Here is a 27,116-nt window from a genome sequence, read left to right on the forward strand (position 1 = left end):
AGCGAGTTCCTTGTCAGAGCATTGTTTATACAGCAGACAGTGTTCATTTCCTTGTGTTTCCTACTTGTTAGTCTGTTACGAACTTCACTCCATTAAATTCTGTAAGCTTGTTTCTACAGCCTTGAAAATGGAAGTCTTGTTTTGACAACCAATTTACTTCCACATTTCACTTTCTTTCATCTGATTAATCCAGAAAGGATTATTGCACATACAAAGAAATGAAAAATATAATAAAATTTTAAGCTTCATTACGGTCTTTATTTCAGTGGCATTGATGAACCGTTTTAGGGATCTTAGCTCTCTTCAGTGTTTGGAAAGGTAGTGGCTCGTCTTACTCTTTTTTTAGAAATCACAGGAAGAATTCTTTTGTTTTGTGTCTAGCTAAATGGCACAAGCTTCCACAACACTCAAGATAAGACACTACTGCTGTAGTCCCTCCCTTATTTTGAAGCCATTAAGAGCTCTTTAAAATTAATAGTTGGTATAACTCGGGTAAAAACATAGTTAATGCCTAAACAGCACAGTTTCTATCACCTACAATGTTGGTTCTTTGGGGTTTTTTTCACAAGATATCTCATAGCAAGGTAGTGCAGAACTTCATTTTCTCTTGTCCTGGATGGAATACATTTAAAAAAATACATGTTTTTTGAAAAAGAAAAACTAATTGACATAAATATTCTAGATTTTTTTTCCATCATTGTTTCCTGTACTTCCTTTCAGATGCTTACTTGCTGGGTAAAAAATGTCAGGTAGATTCACAGCTGCTACTGAATATTTTAATAGTTTGGACTTTTCCCTTTTGTTCACTATAAATAGAAGGCAGAAGTTTTATGGGGCTTGGGTAACTGTTCCTGAGGAGTTGGGGGTGTTGTTTCGGATCAATCTGTACAAACCCATCTGTGTTGTTATCATCTCAGTGCAAACCTGAAGGCTGGACCAGAGCAGATACAGAACTGGCCTATTTTCTCACATGGTCAAGGCACTCCGCCTAATCTTAAATACACAGCTCATTCTGCAAATGATGAAAAAATCCACCAACTTACAAGTAAACTACTTCTCAGAGCATCTGTGGATCTTGCATTACTCAGTAGCTATTCTTCTGACACCATACACTTAGATGCTCAATACACTGATATTTACTCTGCTTACCCTGGGAAGTCTTCAACAAAGGACAAAAATAACCAGCTTGTGGTTCTAGTACAGGCAAGAAGAATTTAATTTTACCTGTTCATACAAATACTCAACTATTTCTCATCCAACATTGTGTAAGTATAGCCCAAGCTTAAAGACAAGGTCAGATTGCTAAATGTATTGAGCTTGCTATTACAGTACAAGAATTGCTTTTAACTTTATTTTCATGTACAGTTTCAGAATATAGAGAGCATAAAAAAATGGTATATTTTAAAGGCATATCAGGTAGAAAGAATATCCTAAAATATGTTTGTCCTGTTAAAACTCTAGTTCACACTGGTTTGGCATTTGTTTTCTTGGTAGACAGAACATTCCCATCTGTTCTATGTGGTACCATGTGCATGCCGCTGTTTGTACACGGTGGTGTGCGTGCTTTCCACTTTTAATTAAAGGAACAGAGCTTGTACTGTGGAATTAAGCTGTGTGTTCATGTATATATACATCTTTATTTTAAATATTTGCTCTATAAATGACCAGAACATTATCCAGGCAAAAAACTGAAGAAGCATTTCTTTAAGTCAGTGGCACAACAGCTTAACTTAGAATTTTACAGGACTGTCTTCTAGATATAAGATACTATTAATCTCTATTTGCTTAAGAATTTCCCTTACTACTTCATGTTTGAATAGAACTAGCAAAATGCCTAGCTAATACTCTTATCTACTTTCAACCTTAAATCTGCATCTGCTTGTTTAAGACAAATTCTGCTTGCTAGCAAAATCCAGGTTTTAAATCTGGAATGTATTCAGCAAACTGTAGAAACACTTTTTTAAAAAGTAGGGTAATAATTCTTGAAATGCAGAGCATTCCCACTAAGAGAAAAAACCTGGCAAAATATTAGCATCATGCTGGACTGGTGAGAATGCATTTTGCTCAGACTGATTTGGGGGTTTACTATGATTACAACTTCTAACATGCTGTCCTGCTTATCGTCTAATTTCTTAACAGTTGTGTTGGGCTTTCTTCACTCCCAAAAGACAAGTAGTACATGCCAAAGCATTTTAAGATGTTCAATGCATGGAGGGGGAACTATATGACCTATTACTCATGTTGGAGGCATTTCCTATACAGCGGTGCACCTGAACTTGTACTGTGTGAGAAATCAAGGATAAATTATCTGAAGGAATGGGTCAGACCATCAGCAGATGTATAACACAGTATCGACTTTAGTAAAGCCAAACTACTTTGTAATAACAAATTTGTTCTACATGAAGTGTAAGACCTCGTTTAAAACTATTCACTCTTTTATTGCCTGTGTATTGGGCCAGCTGTAGTGAATATACAGAAATAAATAAATGGTTAGTGCGTTTAAGAAGTCAAATCTGTATCTAAGCATCAAAGCTGCGACTAACCAGAAAAAGCCATTTCATTCGTTCTCCACACTGACCTCCCAGCTCCGACACCAGCATCAGGCAAAGCCAGTAGTGGCTGAGCAGTTAAGCCTGGTATTACAGTACAGTCTTATCTCACAAAATTATTGAAAAATAAAAATCACCAAGTCATTTTGTCCCAAAAAAAAAATCCCGGAATTCGTAAGCACAGCGACTGCACTCTGATTTATTTAGTAGGAGTGTTTAGTTCAAGTGAAATCCACAAAGGAATTTAGAATGAATTTTTTAAAGGGCAATTTCCTAGTGGGCAGTCTCGGGGAATGCTTTTGTAAATGATGTATTAACCATGAAATCACGGTATAATAAAAGCCCTGTGTAATAACCATGTTGAGTTTGGCTGTAAAAACCAAAATTTGGCATTACTTGATCACTAATTTGCTTAGGAATTTGCAGATGTAGGCAAAGTAATGCTTTCCACCACCACCCCTTTTCTTCCTTCCAGAAAGTCTATGCACAATGCAAAAGTAAAAGGATATAGGACTTGCGTGGGATATTTCTTACTGCTCAGACTGTTCTGGTCCCACGTTGTGCAGTGGATTTGCTGGTAAATTCTCCTGCCAAAGGCTCTGTATGCTTAAATTAAATGTGAAAGGAATCAAGAGAATCACTTGCTGGAGTACAAAAAGGAGTTGTTTACTCTTGCAAAGCAAGTGGCTTTAATAAAAGCTTGATGACATGTACTGCACATTATGAAGAGCAGGACATCAGCCCTCTGCCAAAACAGGCACACCAAGTGCAGCTTTGGCTTTTACAATTGTTTGCTTTTTCACTGTGATCTGGGCCTCATTTTTCACTCCCCCATATTTAAACCCGTTCCAAAGGGATACATCTGGTCCAGGAATATAGTTAGCATACTGCTTACAAACTGATTTGCATGGGCTTTATTTGTAATCTGCTAGAGGCCAGGAACAAACTGTTAATGTCTAGTAAAGGGAAAACCATTTATGATGATGAAATATGTAAAAGAAACATCTTGGCTCTGTCCTGCTCAGACCCCTGACCTGTAGGTGCCAGGCATTCCATTAAACCTGCCGGATTTATTTTTTTTTTATTCTGTTTCATATCAAGAACACAGTACATTTTTAGAGAAACAATACCTTTACTACAAAACCATGTAAATGATTATGTACAAAATGGTTACTGGAATTTGGTTTTGTACTGTAGGGAAAGAAATAACTAGCTGCTGACATTTATTTACGCTTCCTTAATACTAGGTACATAACACCACTGATCAGAGTAAAGGCAAATGCAATCCAGGCTAAGACGAAGGAATAGCCATACTGGCCTTTAGAAACTTCAGTGCTATATTGATTGTTCTTGTGCAGTTCTTCATGCCTATCTGTGTAAATGGAAGCTGCAATCATAACACACAGACCTGGAGGAGGAAGAAAATAGTAAAGTTTAGCATCTCAAAATATTATCAATGTACATTGCAACTATTCACTGTCTCTCTTGTGTCAGCTGCTTCCACCAATGTCCTTTTTCTGCAGACACTCATTTTCCATCCTCAGAGTAACCCGGCAGCATTTCAGGACACATTTTCACTTTCTTTGGAATGGACTAAATCTGAAGTGCTGCTGTTTATTTATGTCATTTGCAGCAAACACAAAATAATTCTGCACACCTGGATAGTTTTAAAGACTAACAAAAAGTTAAGGGAATACTGTTACTGCCTGTAACGATTACAGAGTTATTTAATCTGTTCAAGTTCAGAATCTCAGAATCTTTCCCTTTAAAGTTTAAATGACTTTACTCTGAGCAGTGATGTCATCCATGTTTTAACTGCCTAAATAGTACAGAATAGAGAAGTTCACTGTTTAAACAAATACGAAGGATAAGCTCTGGCCTCAAGAGCCCTACAAATTTCTCATGCAGCTCATTCTTTTGGAAACGTTTTTCCCCTTCCCTTTCATACTTTAATGTAAACAACATTAAAGTCACAAGTGTTGAAAAATCACTCACATGACAGAAGCTGGATAATAGAGGTTAGCACAAATCTTTCTCCTTGCTTTAGACGGAAGAGTTGAAGAATGAAAACCAGAAATGCCACACAACAGAAAATAGTAGATAGGATCATGGTGGCCTGAACAGCCTGAATTGATTGATATTCTGCAAAAACAAAAACAGCCTTGATTAAAAATATGGTTTCTCTCTTTGCCTACTCCTGCAGAGGGGCAGAGCTATGTTATGTAAAGCAGGAGTTCAGCGGATACAGCAAACCAGCTGTGCGTGCATTGCCTAGGGTGGTTCTCCTGTGCTTCCTTGGCGTTAATACCGCCCATCGTTTAAGGATTTTTACAAGCTTTTCATAAAACTGAATAAAAATACTGAAGAAACTATTTCTCCCACACCACATCCTCTGCTACCATGAACGTACTAAGAGCACAGTGAAACTGCCAGGTGTCCCAAACGGCTTACAAAGCAGACCCGAGCCTCTCACCAGACCTGAGACAGCTCTGTCCAGGAAGATGTAACCAGACAGGATATCCACACTCGGCACAGAAGATTCCTTTGATTCAGGTTTTGCACCCTGTCAAATACTTCCCTATAACTAGGAGCTAAAGTTTCCAATTAAATTTGTAACTACATCTAGTTGCTCTGTGTAACTTTGCTGCAATGACACAGACAAGCTAAGCCACACAGGTAAGCTCCTTAGGGCACCTCTCCTCTAGCGTAGCTACACTGCAGATAGTCGGTCTGTGAACAGCAGACACACCTGAGCTACTTATAATCTAGCTCGTTTGGGTACCTAATTTCAAGGAATGCATAGTAATACAGACATCAAATGCAAATTCATTAAACTCATGTTAGCTTAGATATGCCTGTGCGTAATGGATCATCTCACTGCAGCACTGAAATGCCCTAAAACAACCTGATGCTTGGAAAGCAAAGTCACTTTGTGGGTACGTGGCTCTTCAAGTCATCTGCCTCTTTAATATACACAAAGATAGAAAGTGTAGAAATAAAGTAAATGTAACATTTTGGATTTTTTTTATTTTTTGTAAAGCAGGAGTTTGGGCTGTGCTTTATATTAAGTCCTCTTGTATTCTGACTTTCTTCCACTTTCCCCCCTATTCTACACAGCCAGTATTTTTAGGTTCTTCTTTGAAAGTTAAAGTTAAATTCTGAGGCAAATCCTATCACTTTAGCCACACTTTTGGATAACTTCACTGGTTTTACCAGATCTGGTTTTTTAAGAATTCTTTATCACTCATTATTAGTTTGTGTTTAGTCTCTTGCACTGGGTTTTCAAGTGCACTTGACAGTTTCCTCTGTCTTTCTCTAACAGAAACTGTTGGAAGAGTTTGCTTTTCCAAATGAAAAGCCAGTATTAAAGTTGCCAGAAGTCCTGAGCAGTTGCAGCATGCAGATTTTTGAACAAATGTATTATTGCCCCTGCAAATTTCATAGCGATTTCACCAGATCTCCTGCTAAAGGAACCAAGACATGGGCACAGAGAGACACTCACCCTGGAATTGGTCAGTAATAGCCACACAGGTGCTAGTATTCATGTCACAGATTCTCCAGACATCTGTAGAAAAATTATCTCCTACCCACCAGGCCTGTGAAATAAAAGTAAAGGGCTCTTACAGGGAGAAAAAACCCAAACCACAACAAAAAACACCCACAAAGCTCCTTTGTACCAGTGTATCCTGATCAGACGCATCAGCTGGAACAAATTTCTGTTCATTTTTGATACTTAACTCTGAAACTAAATGTGAGATCTAATGGAATTTTGGAATGAAGGGTGTATCATTCATTATTCACCTATCACTTTCATTTTAGACCTGTGTAAAGTAGAAAAGGGAATAGATGGCAATCTTAAACACCCCAAAGCACAAGGGATTTTCCACTGTTTGGGCAGAAATTTTGGATAGTCAGTGATTACTCACTCCTTAAGATACCTAGACGAGATCTGCTTTGTTCATCCAGACCCTGCTTAGGATGCACAACTCTTTAAAGGCACAGCATTTTTAAATTTGCTGGAAATAGCAGGGTATACATCTATGAAACAGAAACCCTCTATAAATTTTCTGGTTCCTGACACTGAATTGAATCAGTCCCAACTTAATGTAGCTGTGCTGTCAATGTGCAAATGCAGTATGTACTCTGTGGCATCTGACTGGAAGTGGCTAGCGACAACTTAAGATCCTTCTGTGGTAGTTCTATTTTGATGTTTTAACATGTAACACAAAATGGAACTAAATGTTTGAACAGATTTTTACAGTAGCCTGGGAAATGCCAAGCACTCCACACAAGTGGCATTTCCTCAGGAAACCTATTCCCATTCTGATAGCTACCCAGGCCCTTGTTTTGACTAGAGTTGGAAAAATAAGACTTTTAAATATGATTCCTAATAGTATCTGCTGTTTAAATAGGCATTCCAGAAACCTCACAGTTTACCGCGCAGCTCTGAAAACAATACTGCAGTAAAAACTATAAAATATTTTAATAGACGTAGGTGTATTAGTAAGTGTTCTAAGAAAAAGCATTACTTTCTTTGCACGCCACTCATTTGCATTTTGCAGTCCAAGTTCAGTATACTATTTTTCAGCTCTGAGCACTATTTATTTTCATGACTATAAAAAGCCTCTGAAGAGGATAAAATCTAATAGAAAGTGCTTACACAGTTTAAGTTCATAATTGTTTAAAGGTAACTAATGACACAAAGCAGAATGCATGGGGTTTTATTTCTATAACAATTTTTTTTGTATGTATCAGAACTGAACTAAGAATAAGTTGCTTTGTCCACTGACCTAGCTTTCTAACTATTCAAAAGAAAGGGTAAGACAACCTGCTTCAGTGCTCAATTAATAACCTCCTTCAACAGAACAAATCAACCAGCTGACTGAAAGATAACATCTGCGTTTGTACAATTTTGCAACAAAAAGTTATGGGTAATATATCATTTCAGTTGGAACACAGTCTTGGAAAAGATTATGGGATTCACACCAGCTTCACTGAGTACAGTAAAGTATTTTCAGCAGAAAATTCTTTTAACCCTAAAAGCCTGCACGTACACTGAAACTCTTAAGAGACAGAAAGACTCCCAGTGCACCGGTAAGAGTACCAATCATGACAGTGGACTTTTTGGAAAGAGGAAAAATCATTTAAGGGCTAGGTGTAAATCTGGGAGGTAAATTCTTTCTGGTCACAAAAACGAAAAGGAAATTTGAAAAGAGTGTAACATAAATTATTTTAAAACTTTGTGCTGAAACCGCTTCACCCAAATGGAAACTAAAAAATTCATGGTGTCTCTTTCATGATTTAAGTGAGCATCTTGGACAACCATTCCTGAGGCAAAGCATACCTTGACTGAAATTACCCCCATGCATCAGTCACGAGCTATTTGGCTTCATACATTCACCACAAAGAGACGACAGATTCCCCCCACCCTTTCCCTCATATCTAGCTGAACCAAGTATACCTCTACATACTCCCTGGCCGAGTACCTCACAGGGGAGATTAGCTGCACAACATGGGCTTATAACATGATGTCATACAAATGCATGGCATGTACTTGTATAGTCTTAATCCATGTGTACCAGCAGCATACCTATTCAAGCAAGGCATTTGTGATACAAAAAGGTATAAGGAGACCAGGGTGCCTAACAAAGTTCAGTGTTTTTAATGAGCAAGTTGAAGACAACTAGGAGAAGAATACTTCCATTTTTATGAAGCAAAGAAAAAAAAATGTGTGTTTGAGAGAGAAAGAGAAGAAATTATACTTACATTGTCAATAGTTGAGATGAACAGCAGTGCTGCCGAGGTTATGTGAAACACAATAATGAAAGCCAGAAGAATCAACATCCTTGATCTGTGGAGGCTTTAGTTTGAGATAAATCTGTTAAAAATAAGAGCATATATGAACTGTCTTTAAAAGCTGTCAACAGATCAACCTGTCATTACTCTATTTCACTGTGGCTGTGAGTAGTCAAGGTCAGCGTGAGTGCGTTTCAGAGCGCGGTGCTGTGAGTTAGGAACACTATACGCAGTTTGAGTCCACAGCAGGCATTCTTTCTCCAGAGATAAAAGATTTCACCTAATCAGACTTCACATCACCATAATAGCTTTCTGTTTGTTGTATGTGATACGTAACTAGCATCACTGCTTTTAAAATGAATCACAGCTTGAAATGCAGCCAAGAGGCATATTTTGCAACCTGCCAGTAGGATGGTTGCAGTGAGTAAACACACAGGAAAGTTTCTTTCTGTGTGCCTCTCCAGCAAGGATATAAAACTCCTTCTTGTTTACTTTTAGAGAAGTAGTTTTCAAATTACAGCCTCATTTGCATGTGATGCTGGAATTTCCACTGGCTATAGCAAAGTCTTGTTTCAACCATGCTTTCAAAGTAGGAAGAAATGCAGATTCCAAAACGGAGCTTGTAGAACAAAATGAAGTGCACCAAGAACTACCTCTGAGATTCAGTAACAGCTATGTTGTACCTTAGGTTTCATATAGGTTGTCCTTTGTTCATTGAGTTACAAGTTTTATCCATTGATGAATGACTTTGGGCTACCATTTTCTCCAATATATTGCTCTGACTGGTAGGGCTGAATAAACCCATTAGTCATGTAAGAATCCAGTTAGTTACTTCATGTCACTTAATACTCTCTCTAGTCTACCTATCATCTTCACACCCTACCTAACCTATTTATTACCATTTCACATCTCAAATGAAAAAGAAAAAAATCTTATTTACAAAGGAAACACAAAGTTTATTTGAACTGAAATCCCCAGGAAATCTGTGGGCATATAACAAATAGGTTAGGGAAAACTACTGTTACTAATACACAGAAATGCACAGTTGTTGGGTATATCTATTACCTTTTTCTTCTTGTTGTGTAAAAGGGCTTGCCAATTAATATGCTATATTCTATACGGAATCTGCAGTCTTGCAGGTATTTTCTTTGCATATCACGTCCACCATTCTGTAGCACTATCTGCATGTTATCACTTATCAGTACATTAATGCATGTTTCTCCACTTCTGCTTTGAACACAATCTCTTATGCCAAATGATCCCATTCACATAACAGAGCAAACATCCAGAGAAAAAAGCAGTTAGGATTTTCTTTAAGACTTCTGTGATTTTTTTCATGTCTAACCCTCTCTCCCCTGGTGCCATTTACCAGAACTACAAGCCACATGGAGAACTGAAACAGATAAAAGGACTACTTTAACAGCATTTTAAAGCAGCTCCACTGGCACTCTCATCAAGCCAAAATACAACTGCTCTGCACAACTGGGACAAAATGGTAACAGAAAGCATATAAACACACTGAATAGAGACCAGAAGTTCCAGACTGATCCTTTGCATCTACACCACAGTATAGTGTTTCACTGCGGTACAGCGCTACAACAAACACGAAGCCAAACAGTATTACAGTGTTTTTGAGAAATAAAAATTAATTGGATAACCTTATATCTGTATCTAATTGGGATGACTGTATGGGAAAGCTAAGTCAAATCCTGAAAGAAGGTCAGCAGCTAGTCAAGTTTTCACTCCTTCCCATCTTCTCAGTTAAACTTTGCCTTCTCAGCCACAACAAAGAAGTGGTAATTTCCTCCAAAGAGACGATTCAGCTGTATGACTCAAGATCCTCTGCATCTACTTCTGCTTCTAGAAATGTCATTCATGGCTCTGTATCGAGTCTTCTTGAATGAAAGGAAGGAAGAAGGAAAAGAAGATATTTTGTGGTTTTGTATAATGCCACATCAAAATATTTTCATTGTGAAATGTACCAGTCTTCACACAGCACTCTTGTCTTGTGGTTGGGTTTTTTTCTGAGTTTCATGTGTTGCACCGATGGTATCTAAGCAGACAATAATGCAACAGTCATCTGCCATATAAGGAGAATCAAATTGTACTCAGTATTATTTTAAAAATAACAATGCAATTTCATCTTATTACATGAAGCATCATACAATAAGAGACAGAAAAATGTAGCCTAATTAAAACCAGTCTTGCAAAATCATGCCATTGCCAGCACAGAAAAATCCACTTAATCTTCAGTCACGTGAATGTTTTTGTTTTACTGCTTTCAGCCATAAACAGAAGCATTTCAAACAGGATGGAGAAACATGTATTGGTGGTGAGAAGACTTCTTATGTTTTACCCAAATAAAGCCAAGATCGAATGAAAGAGTTGGGGTTTTTTTGTCTTTACAAAAAAAAAAAAAAAAAAAAAAAGGACAGTAAGAACAGTCTGATGTTTCTGTTCTGAAGAACCTTCGTAACAGCCATTTTTAGATACTCCTCCTGACTCGCTGGCAATGGCTCCCTTCGTGAGCTGCTACAACTTCTGTGCACGCAGTGCTACAACTATACGCAGACCGGGGAATTAAATACGCTGGGAGGAAAGGAAGGAGGCAGACCAGTTCCAAGTAATAATACCAGATAAAGACAACAAGAGCTTGTTACTCAATCTGTCATGCCTGAGCGGGAATCCCAGAAGCGCACAGAAAGATTTGTGGGCTTCAGTCAGTCCTAGCAACTTTCTCTTTCCATGGAGTCCAGGCAGGAGTGTCTCTGGTTCGTCACAGCCTGTGCCAGGAGTAACAAGGGGAGGAGAGGCTCCCAGCTAAACTGTGCCCAGGAGGAACAGCGCAGCTCCCTTCTTCTAAGATGCAGCCAGCAATGAAGCAGCAGCTCCTACAGCATCTGCATCCCTCTCAAGGCAGAACTTCTGGACTTCATCTCTCAGGGGGGACTATTAGCAATCAGTCCTCCTCCACTCCAGACAATGCTGGAATCTAAGGGTCTATTTTGGAGACTCAAGATCCTTCCACTCTCTCAGCTGGAAGCTCTTCCTTCCCCAATCCGCTGAGAACAGCCTGCCTGGGTACCTCTCCTAGCAGCAGGCAGCACCTTTCCTCTCTCTATAAGCAAGGGAAGGACACAGTTACGTTTTCACACGGAGAATTTCTGAGAACACTGCATTAACATTCAGAATTCTTACTTTAATAATTCATGACTAACCAAACACTTTGGTAACATCCTATTCTGCACACTAGCTGCAGTCTTCTTTGTTTCTTATTCACCACTAACTGTTTCTCAGGGCTCTCTTCAGGTTCTTTTAGCAACAGCTGAAACCCTTGCAGAAACATGTCAAACCAAGACTGCCACCTGGCAGTGGCTTTTGCCTCGCTCTTTTGAAATGGAGGGTACCTGCAAGAACAAATAAGGTAGCACTACTGTTTAACCAGGCTGAACTAATTCTGCTCCCCAGAACAGCCAGCAATTTGGCTTAGATTACAATTTTACCACCTCTTACATTCAATTTTTGCAGCCATAAGAAAATATTGCTTAAAAGGGGATTTTAATAAAAACAGAAAATAGACTTTTACCTCTCATAAATTTGGGAATCTAGTATTTTGTACTGTTGCATAGAACAAGAATCTGCAAACAACTACATTAAGAAGATGCACAGGAATGATCAGACTCTTCCAAGTACAACTTTGGTATCAGTGTGTGATGTGATAGGGGATTCTGTAGTATTTTTTCCCATAGCTGTTTTGCAGCTTTGGAAGCACTGCCCTATTATCAGTGCTAATATGCGCTGCTATGAAAAGGTTTCGTGCTCTTACAGGAGTCTTGCTCTTTAAGTGAAGCATTACTCAACTCTTCTGTTTTAGTTTCTTGATTATAGGCAAGAATATTTGTATGTATCAAAAAAAGCTTCCTGGGCAGAGTAATTTTTTACTTTCTATCATTTGCAGTAGTATGTACTAAGCTCTTAAGTCAAGGTGTTGCTGATGTTTAAGTACACTGCCTTTAGGCATGGAGGAAGACTGGGATGATGCAACAGATACTGTTCATCATTTCCCGAAGTGGTTTGAATTCTTTTAATAAGTTTTTTGCGCACACAAGAAAAGCTTTTTGGACACACTATAGTTGTCTTTTAATAGAGATGATGGAGCCACTCTTCTCAGAAGTACAAGATGAAAAGACTAGAGGCAACAGTCACAAGTTGCAACAAGGAATATTCCAATTGTGAAAAATGTATTAATTATACTCAATGAGCATGATTAAGTACTGGAGCAGGGCCCAAGAGGCTGTGGGATCTCCATTCTTGGATATCTTCATAACTCGACTGGAACAAGGTCCAGAGCATCCTGAGCTAGCTCCCTGCTTGGAGCAGGGGTCTGGACTACAGACCTCCAGAGGCCCCTTCCAGCTCTGCTCTCTTGTCAATCTGTAGCTACTTCAGGAGCTCCCTGTACTGATCTCCAGCAAAGCTCTGACAAAGGAGAACACAAAATCTGACCTTGCTCATCACAGGTGACAGTAAAAACAGATTTTGGAGTTATAGTCTTCAGTTGAAAGCCTCAGCATTTAATACCACTTTACAAAGTAAGTCATAAGGCAGAAATGTACAGGTACAGCCGAGTTAGAAGCGCAGACTGCCACTGAATCCAGAAAGAGTAGGTTATGAGAATCCTGCTGAACACATCCAGATTTGCTCTGGTAATAAGGTTTCCCACAAATGCTGTTAAGTTGCAGGATAGTTACACAAAACACATTGAAAACAGAAGGAAAGTTATATTAACAACAAAGGTTTTTTCAATTAGTGCAGAAGAACTCTTTCTCAGTAATACTCCAATGCTACCTTACTTTGCCCAGGGATGATAAATGCAGCAGTCATGCCTATCTTTAAACTTTTCAGTAATGCAGACTATTGGAAGCAGTTTTGTTATGAGAGCCTGATGTGCTTTACAAGAGGTGGCTAAGACGGGCCTCTGCTATAATCTAGACATGCAAAGGCAAGTATATTTTTACAAGATAAAACAGTACGACAATCACAGAACTGCACAGCAAAAAACGTATCCAGTGCAGGGTTCCCAGAATCTCTGTATTGTAGTAAGCAAACACATTACAAAACTGTATTGCCTCCCAATGTCAAATTCCGCACACACATCCCCCCATCCCCACGCAAAAAGAAAAAAAAAAGCCTCAGTTTATCTTTAAGATAAAGTTTATCTTTAATGTCCAACAGTACAAACATGCCTATTTGATTTTTTTTCTGTTTAGTACACCGAGCAAGCAAAAAGGAAAACTTTGTCTTTGACACGTCTTAGCAGAAGGGTTATCACTCTTTCCAGTCCAGATCTCATTCCCGCAACCCGTGCTTCCATTTCTTTCCATGCAGTTAAACGCTGCTGCCAGGCTATTTTTCATGTTTGTGCATACTTGACTTTTGCAACCAGAGAAACGATGTACATAGTACAGCATGTTTACCCTGTGCTTATTTGCATTGAGAAGGCTAAAGTTTATCCTACAACATTGTCTGCTGCCCTCACTTCCTAAAATCAAGTCAGTTTTTTCTATCATCTTCATCTGAGTACCTGTACAAAGAAAATCTCAACACAGAAAATTCTGGTTTATACTCCTAGAAACACGGCCAAAACACTGCAGAACAGCTCCTGCTCTGTACAGACCAAGGCTGGAGATGTGCAGGCTGCTCAACACCCACACTCAGTGTCCTGTAAAGACACACCCAAAGGAAGGGGTAGAGGATCTTGCTAAACAAGTTACCATACCTGCAGCTTTCTGCACCAAGATTTTTTCATTGCAACTAGAACAGCAGGTCTTTGGGCCATCAACAAGCACTCGATTCAGCTGGACTTTCTTGAAGTCACTGGTGTAAAACCGAATCAAAGCAAGCCTTCTTAATTATCAATTCTTCTGCCCTTTGGTGCTATAATTAAGTCAGTGTATGTAAAATTAGAAGAAAAAGCTTGTATACTGGTGGCATGAGAAGTCTGTCATCTTGTGATGCATCATCTGATGTTTGGATTTACATGATAATAACTTCATTTTGCTCAGTGTTCTTGTGCCACATCCCGTGGTGTCTCATGACAGAGAACTCAGCAGTTGGCTCATGTTTTGCCTGTACCATTGTCTCTAACTTGCATAAAATCCCCTGGTTTATAAGAACCTGAGTGATACTGTTCACTTTTTTTTTCCCCCTTTTTTTTTTTGTTTTTTAACCTCCTCTGTTTCTCTTGTGTGATTCTCAGAACTGGAACCAAAAGTGAATTAAGTTCAGACAGCAGAGTTTCTCCCAAACTAGCAAAAGCTTTGAGGGTTTCAACAATCCTCTAATACCTAAATATCAACCAACATAAAGGACAAGAAAATCAGGAAATTTAACACCAAGAGAATAATTATACCAGTTGAAACAACTTACTCCAATTTCATTATTTCTTCTGCCTGATTTAATTTAACAGTTGGGAACACCAACATTACAAGATATAATTTACTGAGTGATATTCCTTAAAATGAGGCAGATAATATCCAAACTCTCATACTTTCTTTCTACACTTTGTCCTTTCAGCGTTCTCCAAGCTGACTTGTGTCTGTGGTATCTGCACGTTAATCTATCATTTGAGTAATTTCCATTGGATCATCTGTCTGTCATTTTTTGTTGCTGCAGGGTTAACCTGGCCACATGCCCGAGCTGCCGGGCTGGCCTCATGCACATGCCCAGCACAGCAGCCCATCCTCACTGTCCTCAGTGTTTCTGCGCACCCCTGTGTGTTGCTCTGCACATTCCCCAGCTGGGAAACGATCCAAATGTGTCCATGTCAGGTACAGAAGAATCCTTCTATCATGCAAGAAGTCTGGAAAAGATAAATACATCCTTGTACCTTTCTTTCTTATTTTTTCCTGTGTCATCAATGCGTATCGAAAAAGAAAAGAAAATACAACTAAAGCAATCTAGTTCTATTTTAGATGATGACTTGGGAGCCTTACTTTCCTAAACTAGCCTTTAAACATTTCATAGGACAGGAGAGCTAATCTTGAAGCTAACACTGCATGTAGGTTTATAAACAACACACAAAGGTTTTGCTGCCAGTAATTCCTGAAAAACCTACTGAAAGTTCTCTGGTGCATGAAGTGAGGTACTCACAGGTGTACAAACTACACAGATAATGGGTTTTCTCTTTTATTAAAGTCTTATTGATAAGTGTAATTCAGTAATTAAAACTACAGGTCTACCAACAGATGTGGAAGTCCGTATTTGTGCTCACATACTCTGTTTTCAGGGGATCAAATACACTGTAGAACTGGACCCCACCTGACATATTCTTCACGGTCAGGCATAGATTCAAATGCTGACCTCGTTCCATGCTCAGATACTACAGAGCTAACAGTGAATACAGAAATGATATGTCCTCTTTCAGTCAGTGATCTCTTTAGCCAGCTAGCAAACCTCCAAGAAGTGCTGGCTGACTCTGACTAGACCTCTATAATATTGAGTGGGAACCCAGGAGGGAAGGGCAAAATAAGAGTTGCAGCAGGTGGGCGCCCACCCAGTTTTTTCCTGGTATGAAGCTAAGCATGAAGAACAATGTACACTCGTCAAGAAATAAGATTTCAGGCTCGTGCTTGACACCGGACTTGGAATCAAGAGGGCTAAGTGTTTAAGTGTCCTGTCAGACACCATCAGCTCTTTGGCTTACGAGCAACTGGTTAATTGAGAACACATACAAGCTCATAGCTTTTTGTGCTACCTATTTTACGTGGAAGGAAAAGAGCTTGTCACTTACACTTACAGCTGCTTTTCAAAGTCCTTCACCACAAACCAAGGAAATCAGAAGGAAATGAAACAATGTTCCCTGCACACAATTACTGTAAAGAATGGGGGGGGAGGGGGGGGGATCAATACAGCAAAAAAGTAATTCCCAGTATTTTCTAGAGCTCTATTCAAATTACGTTTATGCTTTCTTAACTCAACGGCAGAAAATGAAAGTAGGCTCATTCTGCCAGATCTCTGTTGGTGCCCTTGCAGCAGGCTGTTAAGGCCCAGCAACCTCCAGCACAATTAAAGCAGTCAGCTTGTTGTATGTTGACAGTGAAATACAGGGGCTTGGAGACAAACTGGCAAGCTATGGTATGACCTAGCTTTTACCCAACTTCTTCCAGAAAACCTTGCCTTGCATCCAAAGCCCTGAGGTCTGCTTGTTGTGTGCACCAAGATTAATATAAGTATGTACCCATAGCTTAATAAAGCCTTTTGTTACTATGGCAGCTAGGTGTTTGTCCATCCCATTGCTACTCTGTGGGCCTGCCCGAACAACAGTAAACTTACAGTGAATAAGCTCATGTTCTTGGCCTACCTACCACTTTTGTGTGAGGGGATCCTAAAGCACCCTTTCAGCTTTTTCTGAATCTATTTCATAAACACTAAATCTTAGCTCCTCCTCAGAAACCCTGTTTATCAAAAGCAGAACAGACCCTGCTTACAGGTTAGGCTGGCAGATCTTCCCTAGACTTCCTCCGTTCCTTCTCACTGTCCTCCTCACCAGATCTATGCTATTAAACCACAACTCCAAAGTCAGGGAAATTATAACCCTGCTATCCCATACATATGTTTCCAAACAGAAACAAGAAAAAAAAAACTGCAGCAAAAATGCAAAGTGCTAGCTTTGAGTACTGAAACCCAAAGAAGCTGATGTTTGTAATTTCTTAGGAATGCTTTTAATAAAGTTTTGACCTAAGGATGCCAGCATTGCTGCCACTTTTGTAACTCTGTCAGTCATTTATTTGCAAACAAGCTCTGACTGGGTTTAGACTTGCCCTACCACTCCTTTCACTATGGCCCTACTGTGTGCCCTGCAGAGGGAAGTCACTCTGACACGGAGCCCTTGTGGGCAGGCTGAGCAGAAGAAAGCAGGCAGGACCTTTGGGAAAACACAAGCTAAATGCCCTGTCACAGGCTGGGGAAGTGGCACTTACAGGGAAATGAGCCTTGTGACATCTTACCTGAAAATCTTAAAAAAGTCTCAAGCTTGAAAGATTCAAGACAGACATATTCAAATACTCTAGCAAAACCTGGAAGAGAAATGTTAACACCCACTATATGCTGAGAAGACAATTTAGCAGGTACAGAAGCCAGCGACATACACCAACAGACCCTTGACTACAGGCATATTTGAGTAATAGTCTTTAAGCCTTCACCTTTTCAAAACTGCTCTTCAGAGGGTTTTGGGTGCTCAACAGAAAGACATTTCGCTAGCAGCACAAACCAGCATCTTCCTCAGAAGTGTATCCTTTATATATTCTTCTTAATCTCAAAAGCACTTTTTCTTGTAACTGCGCTTTTACATTAGGTAATCGTCATCTCAGATTTAACCTGTTTATGTCTGCTTCTAAATCCCAGCACAACCCACAGAAGTATAAGGTAGGCTGCCTTATTACTAAGTAATACCTGAAATGGTTACAGTTCACCTCTAATTTCCATCATAGTCCTTGCTTGTCCCCTCCACCATCTGCTTGTCCACCTTCAGTTTTATGCTGAGAGTCACTTGCCTTTGGAAAAATGCTGTCAAAAACTGGTCTTTAATGAAAGATACCCCATGCAGCAATCTGTTCAAGGCATCAGCTCTCAAAGGGCACATAATTGTTTGAGAACACCCAGCAGTAATTTGAAAGAAGGAACTACTTGTATACTGTATTTTCTGGTTTCTTGCAACATATTCTCTCAGCTTTCACGTTACAAAATGTTTGTAACTTGAAGTATGTATGGGTAGAGCTTAATCATATGCTTAGAAGTTGAAAAAAGCACAGATCATTTCAGGCCTTCAATGCATCCTCTGTGCACCAGGTACCACTTCACTATAAACAAAGCTGTGGTACACATTAAAACCTTAACAATCAAGCTGGTCTAAAAGTATTAAAAGCTTGTTTTCCTAAGCTAAACAAGACCAGAACTTCTTGTTCTGACTTTTTCATTTTCAACGACAAACTTGGGATATACTTGCTTGCAGGTCAAGGCAAACACATGGAAGGAAAAAGAAACTGTTTAACCTAAAGATGAAAATAAATGGCTATAAATCGGGTGTGAGCACATTTAGGATGGAGATTATAATTCTTAGAGCTGTCAGGTTCTGGAACAACCTTAAAATCACCACGCCACAGGAAAAAAAAGACCCACCTCCACAAAAAGGGATTATGTGACCCAGCAATTGTGCTAGCAGGGCAGACTTGGTGACTTGAAGAGGTTCCTCCAGTTCTGCACTCCTGCGAAAGCTATCCCAGCAGTTTCTCTGAGGTCTCTGTACGTTTTGTAACATGCCTCTGCATAACACCCATGCCCTTGGCATTCTGCTGAATTCTCTCCTGTCTTTCAGAGACTTGAGGCAATGCTGGGAGCCATGCCGACTGTTAATCTGTACAGTGCAGTATTACAAGCGGCAACCATGGGACTGGCGACACACATCCAGCTTCAAGGGAGGACTCATTTCTCAGATGGGCAGTAAAGCTACAAAGAGTGAGCAAGGCCTGTCCCTCTTCTCTGAGGGTGACCCAAGGACCATGGCCTCCCAACACTTGAGCAGTGCTGGGGAACCAGAGAGCTCTCTGCAGCCTGCTGGCACAGCCCTGCCTCTGGCTTGGGCTATCAGACAGCAGTTCACGGAGCCGGGACAATGGCATGGGGGTGTACTGATCAGCTATTCAAGCTATGAGAAGCCTCCTGGGAACCTGCTTCTGAAGCAAATAACTGAACTGAGGTGTGGCCTGGCCTCACCCCTGCTCACTCATTGTGTGGCCACATCTCGGTGTCAAGGTTGTCCCCGTTCAATACCTTGGCAGGGCAGGGAGGGACAGACAAGTATAACACCAGACCCTTTCATCAGGTTGACAGATTAAATGTGTTCTCGGTCTGATCCAATGAAAAGAAGGAGAGAAAAAAAAAAAAGAAAAAAAAAAGTAGACCTGCAGCATTAAAACAGTTCTGAGAGCAAATCTCAGACCCTGAGCTCTACTGACTACAGATTGCTGCTTAACCAGAGATTATTCGAGATACAACTAAACAGCTTGAGTGATTTATGTTGTTCCACCTAATTAACCAACAAACAAAGGCAGAAAAAGTCTGTCTTTCCAGATTCAAAGCAATGCATTTAATTCAGTAGAAATGAAAGCTGATATTGTTTTAACTTTGGCAGATGCTTTATGGAAATTGCTAGCAGTTAAATGTGTTACATTCACTGCTGTAAAATTTTCAAACTGCTTCTTTTGATTTGGCTTTGACTAGCTCTGTATTGAAAATTTTTCGGTTTAGTTATTTCAGAGTTTACACATCATCTATCACGAGCTTGAAAATACATCTCTTTTGACAGTACAACAGTTGGCTATAAAATAAAGAGTGAACTCTTCCATGACTACTACTATTTTGTTTCACAGCAATACTGTAGCATGTGATTGGATTTAATACTCCGCCTACCTTCAGAATGTAATATTTACATTCTAATTTGTAATTGGTGCAATTAAAGTATAATTAAAGGTTGCCATGTGAACTCTACTGGTTCAGGTAGAAGGATTTCTAACACTCGTTTTATTGCACAGTTGAGCACACTAGTTGCACTGCTCTTCTACGCTCTGGCTGCTCTACGGAAACAGAGCCCAGTCACCTCCTGCTACTACCTGCGTCAACTTTGCTCTACCCTGCGGCTCCACCTCAGGCAGGCTGGCCGCCCATATAGCGCTTGGGTCACTGCAGAGCCCCATCTCTCTGTGCAAGCCACAATGACAGGTAAAGGCCCTGTCAAGCATGCTGGCACGTGACAAATGGGCAGGCTCAGCCAGTTCTCTTCAATCTGCATTAGACTCTCCTTGAAGACTCTAGACTTTGGGTTGTTTCTGCGTTTGAATTAAGCAGCTGGTTCGTTGCCTCTATGGATTGAGAACTGTCAGCCTTAGAGATCTGATGAGTCTGCAGCCTGACTGCAGAGACCACCATCAGCACACACATCTCAGCACAGATGCCTGGGTGCTCTGGAAGGTCACTTTCTCCCTGGAAGAAGGCCATAACTTTGATGTATTTCAGGACACTTAACACCTGCATTAAACACCTGAGGGAGTGTTCCTACTGCCCACCTCGGCTCTTTGTGGCCTGTGCAATTCCAAACACAGTGTAGTGTTTAACATCAGTGAAGTAAACCATAAACATATATCCTATAGCCATCTCTAAGGGGTGTTTGAGTCAGTCCACTTTCTGCTCCACCTACAGACTCCTGTGAACACCTCTACACAGCCAGAGGGTTGTATTTTAAGGTCACACCCAAATTATGAGGCTTCACCTGGCATGCACATATCACCATTAAACCTGCCCATGAAACTTCATAGGAAAAATAAAAAGGCATAATTACATTTTCCCCATTCAGTGAAGAAATAATAATTCCTTTGATGGATGAATTCAGGCCATCAGGCTTTCTCTTCAATCCCACCCAGTAAGATCTATTTTCTAAAAATTGAGATGCTTATCTTCCTAGTGAAGTCATGAGCATCACCTGACATATTGAGTTACATTTTACAAAATTATCTTCTTTCTAAAACAGTAAAGCTTTCAACAAAAATAGTGAAGAACTGAGACCCCACCGCAAAGATCACTGGTTTGCTTTGAGCATCCAAAAAAACCCAAAACTAAACCCTAATAAATGCTGAACAGTGCCATGAATGGAATTCCTCAGTGCTGTGCTTGTTTCCCCTGCTTTCCCTCTGAGACCAATCTGATTTCAATAAAAGCTGTGCATTCCTTTCTACTTTCAAATTTGGCTGTGCTGAAGCATCTCATGGATTTTAGTTCCTGTATAACAGAGTGCCTCATTCTGCCGGGTTTTCTTCCAACAGGAACATGGCAGTAGGACCTGTATGTCTTCTGCCAGAAAGCAGTACAGAAGATCTTGTCCCCAGCGACCTACTTATCTCTTTAATTAAACACATTCTTGTACTGATTTAGGTGGTGGTGTCATGTCTTATACGATGCTCAAGACACAAATAGAACATGAAGTTTAAGTGGAAAACCAAACTATACACAAACCACTGAGGTGAAAAGGGCAGAGTCTCTTTGTGCATCCATCGATCTCATTTTTAAATGGACAGGCAAACAGCATTATGAAAGGAGACAGAATACAACTAATAAATATATTTAGCGGAAGTGAAGGAAGGTCTTGCTTCTCTAAATATCCGTATGGGACTCATCACTACAACATCCTTCTAATCATTGTAGGAATACCAAACCCAAGATGGGAAACAACCTTGAGACAAGACAAAAAAGAAAAGCCATGACAATGGAAGTAAGATACAAGGCAACTGTGAAGCGTAAATCAAGGGGTGAAGAGTGCATTAACTGAAAGCAGGCATAAGATGAAGGTAGAGATGTTAATATCTTCTCAGCAATGTCGGCCAGAAACAATATAGCACCTAAGAATTGAGACAGAACCTTTGTCTAAGAGAATGACGCTGCAGCAGCCTTAAGCCTTGACCTGCTCAGTCAGTTGAACAACTTCCTTTATTAACAAGGTTTTAAATCTCTGTAAGCAAACAGAATATGCTGTCTTTCCTCACTGGCAGACCCACAGCATAATCAACACTGTTTGGGTGCTTATGACAGAATTCTTTCCAGAGACCACAAATAAAGAATACAACACCAGCAGTGTCTTGTCTACTGATTGTATGTTGTTTTTATTTTAAATTGTATTAATAGACCATTTTTCTTCCCAAATGAGCATACTAATAAGAAGCTGATCATGCCCTAAGAGTTTTCATGGAATTACTGCATTTCACGTTAAGTTACTGTTCATGGCTATGAGCAGAATAATTCCTGGTTTCCTGGCTGGGCAGACAGCTGACCTGGTAACATCTATGTCAGCCATGCAGCTGACAATAAAATCTGTACAGATCTTTATTCAGCATGGAGAATTATCTTCCCCCAGGTATCCCAACAGTCTCTTCTCCAACTTTATTCTACAAGTTCACAAAGGGATGCAGAGGATAGCAAAAGTTCTTTCAAAAACCTTGAAGCAAAGGTCAAGTCCTTACATCTTACACTGAAAAACCTCACATCAGGTTCTGGTGAATGTTTTCTATATACCTTTGTTTCCACTCCCACTTTGACTTTATAAGCTGCGGTAAGTACCTATATCGCAGCTGCATTCCTTAGCATGGCATTTAATTTGTCACACACTCTTACTAAAAAGTAGCCCAACTCTCCAGTAAACTGCTATTCACGTTTCTCCCCTCACTGAAACTGATGTCCAGTACTCCCCCACCACCATCTGCATGAGCTCCTGCTGGTCTGTGTCTGCAGCCACCTGCCATCTCAGCCCTGGCAGTCCAGCCTCACAGCTCTTTTCCTGAACTACCCTACCCTGCCTGGATGGCAAAGCCTAAATCAACCTCAGAGAGTAGGTCTGGATGGAATAGTCATTACGATCTATTTTATCTGACACAAAAAAACATCTGCTCAGGCAGGCAAGAAGCCTTATTTTACATAGTTAACATACCAGCACTGTACGTACGGAGTCTGAAAGTAACTGAAGAGAAAGTGCTAGTTCTTTTTTTCATAGAAATTAGCTAACCGTAGCTGTTTACTTCCAAAGTTTCTCAAGAAAACTCCAAGAAAATCTAGTGTGTATTTTACACCTATTCAGTGGCTTTCTTCACAGCCCCATACCAAGTCAGTAGATACTTCTAAGATGCTCAACTGCAATAGTTACTGATCATTTACATATTATTCCCATGTGTTGGGGGGGGGGGGGTACAGGGGCGGGGAAGACCTTTCTGCACTATGTGAACAAGGCATTTCTGCCAAGAAATCAAAGGAGAGGCCAAACTGCAGGCTTCTTGGTGGCAGTGTTCTGTGAGCAGGAGCAAGCCCCGGGTATGCCTGCTGAGGAGTGCAGTGCACTATTCTTCCTAGAGATGTCCAAACAAGGAGCTGACCTCAAAAATTCAACACTCCGTATTACAGACAACCCATGGTACTGAAAGCTGCCTGTCTGGTAGCTGGCACATAACCTCCCATGTATAAGTTGGTCATTACAGATAGAGAAAACCCCCAAAAAACAGCAGTGAGAAAGACAGACTGGCTTATTAAAACTGTAGTTTGACTCAAGTGGAAAAACGTTTAACGCTGGCAAAAACTTCATAATGCAAAATCTGCACTGAATTATACATGAGTGTATTTTCCTTCCACTGGAGGGGGTAGTTGCCAAAATCAACCAAACGTTATTGTAGTACACCAAACTCCACTTAGTGTACATAAAAAAAAAAAAAAAAAAAAAAAAGGGAAAACAGAGCTGTCCTGCGGAGACAGCGAACTTTCTGCCGGCTTGGCCCAGCCCTTCGGTCACTTGCGAGAGCCCGGTTTTCCCGCCCTGTCCCGGCGCCCGGCGCTCTGCGCGGGTCGCGCCGCCGGGGAGCGGGGCCGCGAACCGGGAGCGGGGCCGGGGAGCGGGACCGGGGAGCGGGGAGCAGGGCCGGGGCCGGGGCTGGGGCAGCAGCCCACCCGGCTGGCGTCAGAGCGAGCCCGCCTCCCCCGACAGGCTGCCCGGCGCAGCGGCCGCCGACATGCCGAAATAAAACTTGTTTCCTAGTAAACAAATACCTTGACTTTTACTGACACACACACGCGCACACACACACTTCTGGCGGCCTCTCCCCCCCCGCCTGGCTCAGGCACCCGCGCCGCCGGCGGCGCCCCCGCCCCGCGCAGCCCCGCGCCCCCCGCCCGGCCCAGGCTACTCACGGGCGCGGCGCGGGGCCGGCGGGCAGCACTCCGCGCGGGCTGCGACCGTCTGGCGGCGGCGGCGGCGGGTGCCTCCCGCCCGCCCTCCTGCAGCAGTGATGTCAGAAGCGAACTGGGTGTGGAAAGAAAATAATTTTCAACAGTGCCCCTCCGCCGCCTGCGCGGGCAGAGGTGTGCGTGCGAGCCTGTGTGTGTGTGCGGGGCGAGAGGGAGGGACAGGGCGAGCACGGCAGAAACTTTTCCCCGCCCGTTTCCACTCCGTGGCGGGCGGGCATCCAGCCGCGCCGCCGCCCGGGCCGGCCCTCCCCCGGGGCGCCCGGCCGCCGCCCCCCGCCGCCGGGGCCGCTCCCGTGAACGCTGCCCCGACGGCGGCCCCGGGGCGCAGCCCGCACGGGGTACCACATGGCGAGCGCCCGTCCCGCTCCCCAGGCCGCCCTCGCCCTCCGTCTTGGCGGCGACTGAGGCGGGAGCGGGCCGGGCGCCGGCCCTTTCAGAGAGGGACCGCTCCGTGCTGGCAGCGCAGCGTGTGAGGCGGCGCGGGGGCTCGTCCCGCCTCAGCGCGGCCGTCCCGAAGAGCCGCGCACGACGAGGCGCGGCGGTGCCCGGCCGCCCGGCCGGCCGCCTCCCGTCAGCGAGGGCAGCGACGGGGCGGGAGGGACGGCGCCCGGCCGACGGCAGGGCGAGGGCTTTCCTCGGGGAGGATGGCGGCGAGGCGCAGGGCGGAGCCCCCGCGGGAGCCGTCTGTGAGGAAGGGAGCCCCGCTTCCCAACGCGGCCGGGTGCGCCCTCCCCGGGCCGGCGGCGGAGCGCCGCGGGGACCCAGTCCGGCCCGGTGAGGCCGGGTGGTAGGGCAGCGGCAGGAATGGGCGCCATTTCGAGGCGCCGGCCCCGTCAGGGCGTTGCGTAACCCGGCCCGGCCGCCTCCCGCCCCTCAGCGCCAGCGCGGCGGGGGCCTGCGCGCGCTCGGGCGGCAGCGAGCGCCGTGCGGGGGCAGAGCCGCCTTGGCGCGGCCGCCGAGACTCGGCTCCAGGGGCCCTTTTCTCAGGGGGGAGATCTTGTGTGCGGAGAGATGAGGAAATCTGTGCTCCTCAAGTCATCTCCAGGCAGCCCAGGTGAGCCCTAGGGTAGCTGCACCCACTTCACGAACCTCCTCCCCTCAGGAGCATTGCAAACCACCACCGCTAGCAAGGGTCAGTAGTAAGCTGTGGCCATTTTCAGCTTAGTTTTCACAAAATACATGACAAAGGAGGTAAAATAGTGACCGTTGGACGATGCTGTTTACTCTAACTCGCAAGCAGAATGGGGGCTAATTCAGCTTTTTGGCTGCCTGGTAGGTTTTCGTTTTGGTAGAGCCTCTTTGCTCACTGAGAAGGCCAAAGATCTCGCCTGCTGTCCAGGTTTAGGTCTTACACCACGCAAAACTGGTGAGAAAAACTGGCCATGCTGCTGCGACTGTCAAGCTGCATGTTTTACATTTGTTTTCTTTTGTGTCTTACCTTCTGTTATACTTACACACAAGTTGCTGTTAACATTTGTTGTGGATGTTACCTAAAAATCAACTAGACCGTGACTCTGGATTCAGACCACACATGCAAGTTCATGGGCAGTGTTTCCCAATCCCAGAGATTACCGAGCTCCAGCACCATCCCTATTCTTAAAGTCTTCAGACAAACAGCAACTATTATGTTGAGCAAAAACACTGTTGGTTACTACTCAAAAACTAGTAGCATGACCTTCTGAAGGACAGCATTACTGGCCACGTACAGCTCTTAGGAATCTCACAGGCTGCTAAAAAGCAAAATTGTAGAAACACTGTGAAAGAGTTGCTTCACCAGTCTAAGCGCGACCAACTCCATCAAACACTACAGGCAATTCAACTGGAGAAAATGGCCTTTGGTGGCATGATAGTCCCTCTTACAGTGTCATTTTCACTCTGATATTAGCTTAAGCTCTGTTACAACTACCAAACGTCAAAAAACATCTTGTGTTCATGAATCATTTTGAAATCATACACAAGAATATCCAGTGCCATAAACAGTCCCCACTGTTCACTAAAACCTTAGGTTTCTGTATGCTCATTCCAAGTTTCTGGCTAGGAGGGACTGGCAAAGACCTCTCCTAGCTGCTTCCTTTGTGCATCACCTATTTTATGGTAATTGCCTTGTGGTGAGACTAGAATAGGAAATCCAAGTAGCTCTAAGGGGAGATGCCCATCGCTTTGAGGCTGAAGGAGCAGAAATGAGAAGCTTGGGAATATCAGTGGAGGAGGCAGGTGTGCTTGTCAACTCCCAGGGATTTCGGGAAAGAGAGTAGTACCTCTGGCTGAGCCAACCACTGTAAGCATAAGCAGCCTGACTTCCACTGGACTGAAGCATAAGAGCTGAAGTCACTTAAAATATTCCCCTCATAGAGAGCTAAGTTTGCCAGTGGAATTGTGGTGTGAAAGGCAACACCTGATTTTTAAACAAAAGATGTTGTTGCTTACAATTGAAGTGACTAGAAAGAGAAAAATTGACTGTTCTACTTCATCATGTACTGCATTAAAGGCTCTGCTTGCTAGTAAGTGTATAATATTGTCCCTGTAAAAAACATTTACTGGCAAAAATAGTCTCTTTTCTTCTCCATCAATTTCTCCTACTTGTGGTTTTAATTGTTGCATAGTTGTCATCCATCTTTTATGTTAGCTAGAAGCTAAGAATAAATATTTTTAAAGTAGTATCAACACACTGCCAGATGACTTCAGGCTTTTCCTGGAAATAAATTATCCAGGTTCTGCTTTTCAGACTTGTGTTGGACTGATGTGCTTTGAGTTTGTTTTTTTTTTAATGCAGTGCCAAGTATCTGAAAGTGGTGTTGACCTTTTTCCTGCCTCCTGCTCTCCTCATTTGCATGAAGGATAATGGTATGAAGGAAAAGGTGGCATATCTAAGTATCTTGAGAGATAAGCTATTTGAAAGCAAAGTTACTGACAGTGGAATTCATAGTAGGCAAACACAAG

At 42.3% G+C, this 27,116-nt stretch overlaps 1 protein-coding gene across 1 annotated transcript; it reads right to left on the reverse strand.

Annotated features, from left to right (window-relative positions):
* Window positions 1–1,613: 1,613 nt before the first annotated feature.
* Window positions 1,614–24,311, reverse strand: EMP2 (epithelial membrane protein 2). The gene is made up of 5 exons (XM_037385874.1): window positions 24,120–24,311; window positions 8,316–8,427; window positions 6,052–6,145; window positions 4,545–4,691; window positions 1,614–3,957 (listed from the first exon to the last, which is right to left on the reverse strand). The coding sequence occupies exons 2-5, from the start codon at window positions 8,391–8,393 to the stop codon at window positions 3,773–3,775; spliced, it is 504 nt and encodes a 167-aa protein (XP_037241771.1). The 5' UTR covers window positions 8,394–8,427; window positions 24,120–24,311; the 3' UTR covers window positions 1,614–3,772.
* Between the last annotated feature and the right edge of the window lie 2,805 nt (window positions 24,312–27,116).

The sequence above is a fragment of the Falco rusticolus genome, chromosome 4, assembly GCF_015220075.1.
Source record: "Falco rusticolus isolate bFalRus1 chromosome 4, bFalRus1.pri, whole genome shotgun sequence".
Taxonomy (NCBI): domain Eukaryota; kingdom Metazoa; phylum Chordata; class Aves; order Falconiformes; family Falconidae; genus Falco; species Falco rusticolus.

Coding starts and splice junctions, on each gene's coding strand:
- EMP2 (XM_037385874.1), bottom strand. CDS start 8,393: ATGTTGATTCTTCTGGCTTTCATTATTGTGTTTCACATAACCTCGGCA. Junction 6,146..8,315: donor TCATCTCAACTATTGACAAT/GTAAGTATAATT, acceptor TTTATTTCACAG/GCCTGGTGGGTAGGAGATAA. Junction 4,692..6,051: donor TATTACTGACCAATTCCAGG/GTGAGTGTCTCT, acceptor TTGTTTTTGCAG/AATATCAATCAATTCAGGCT.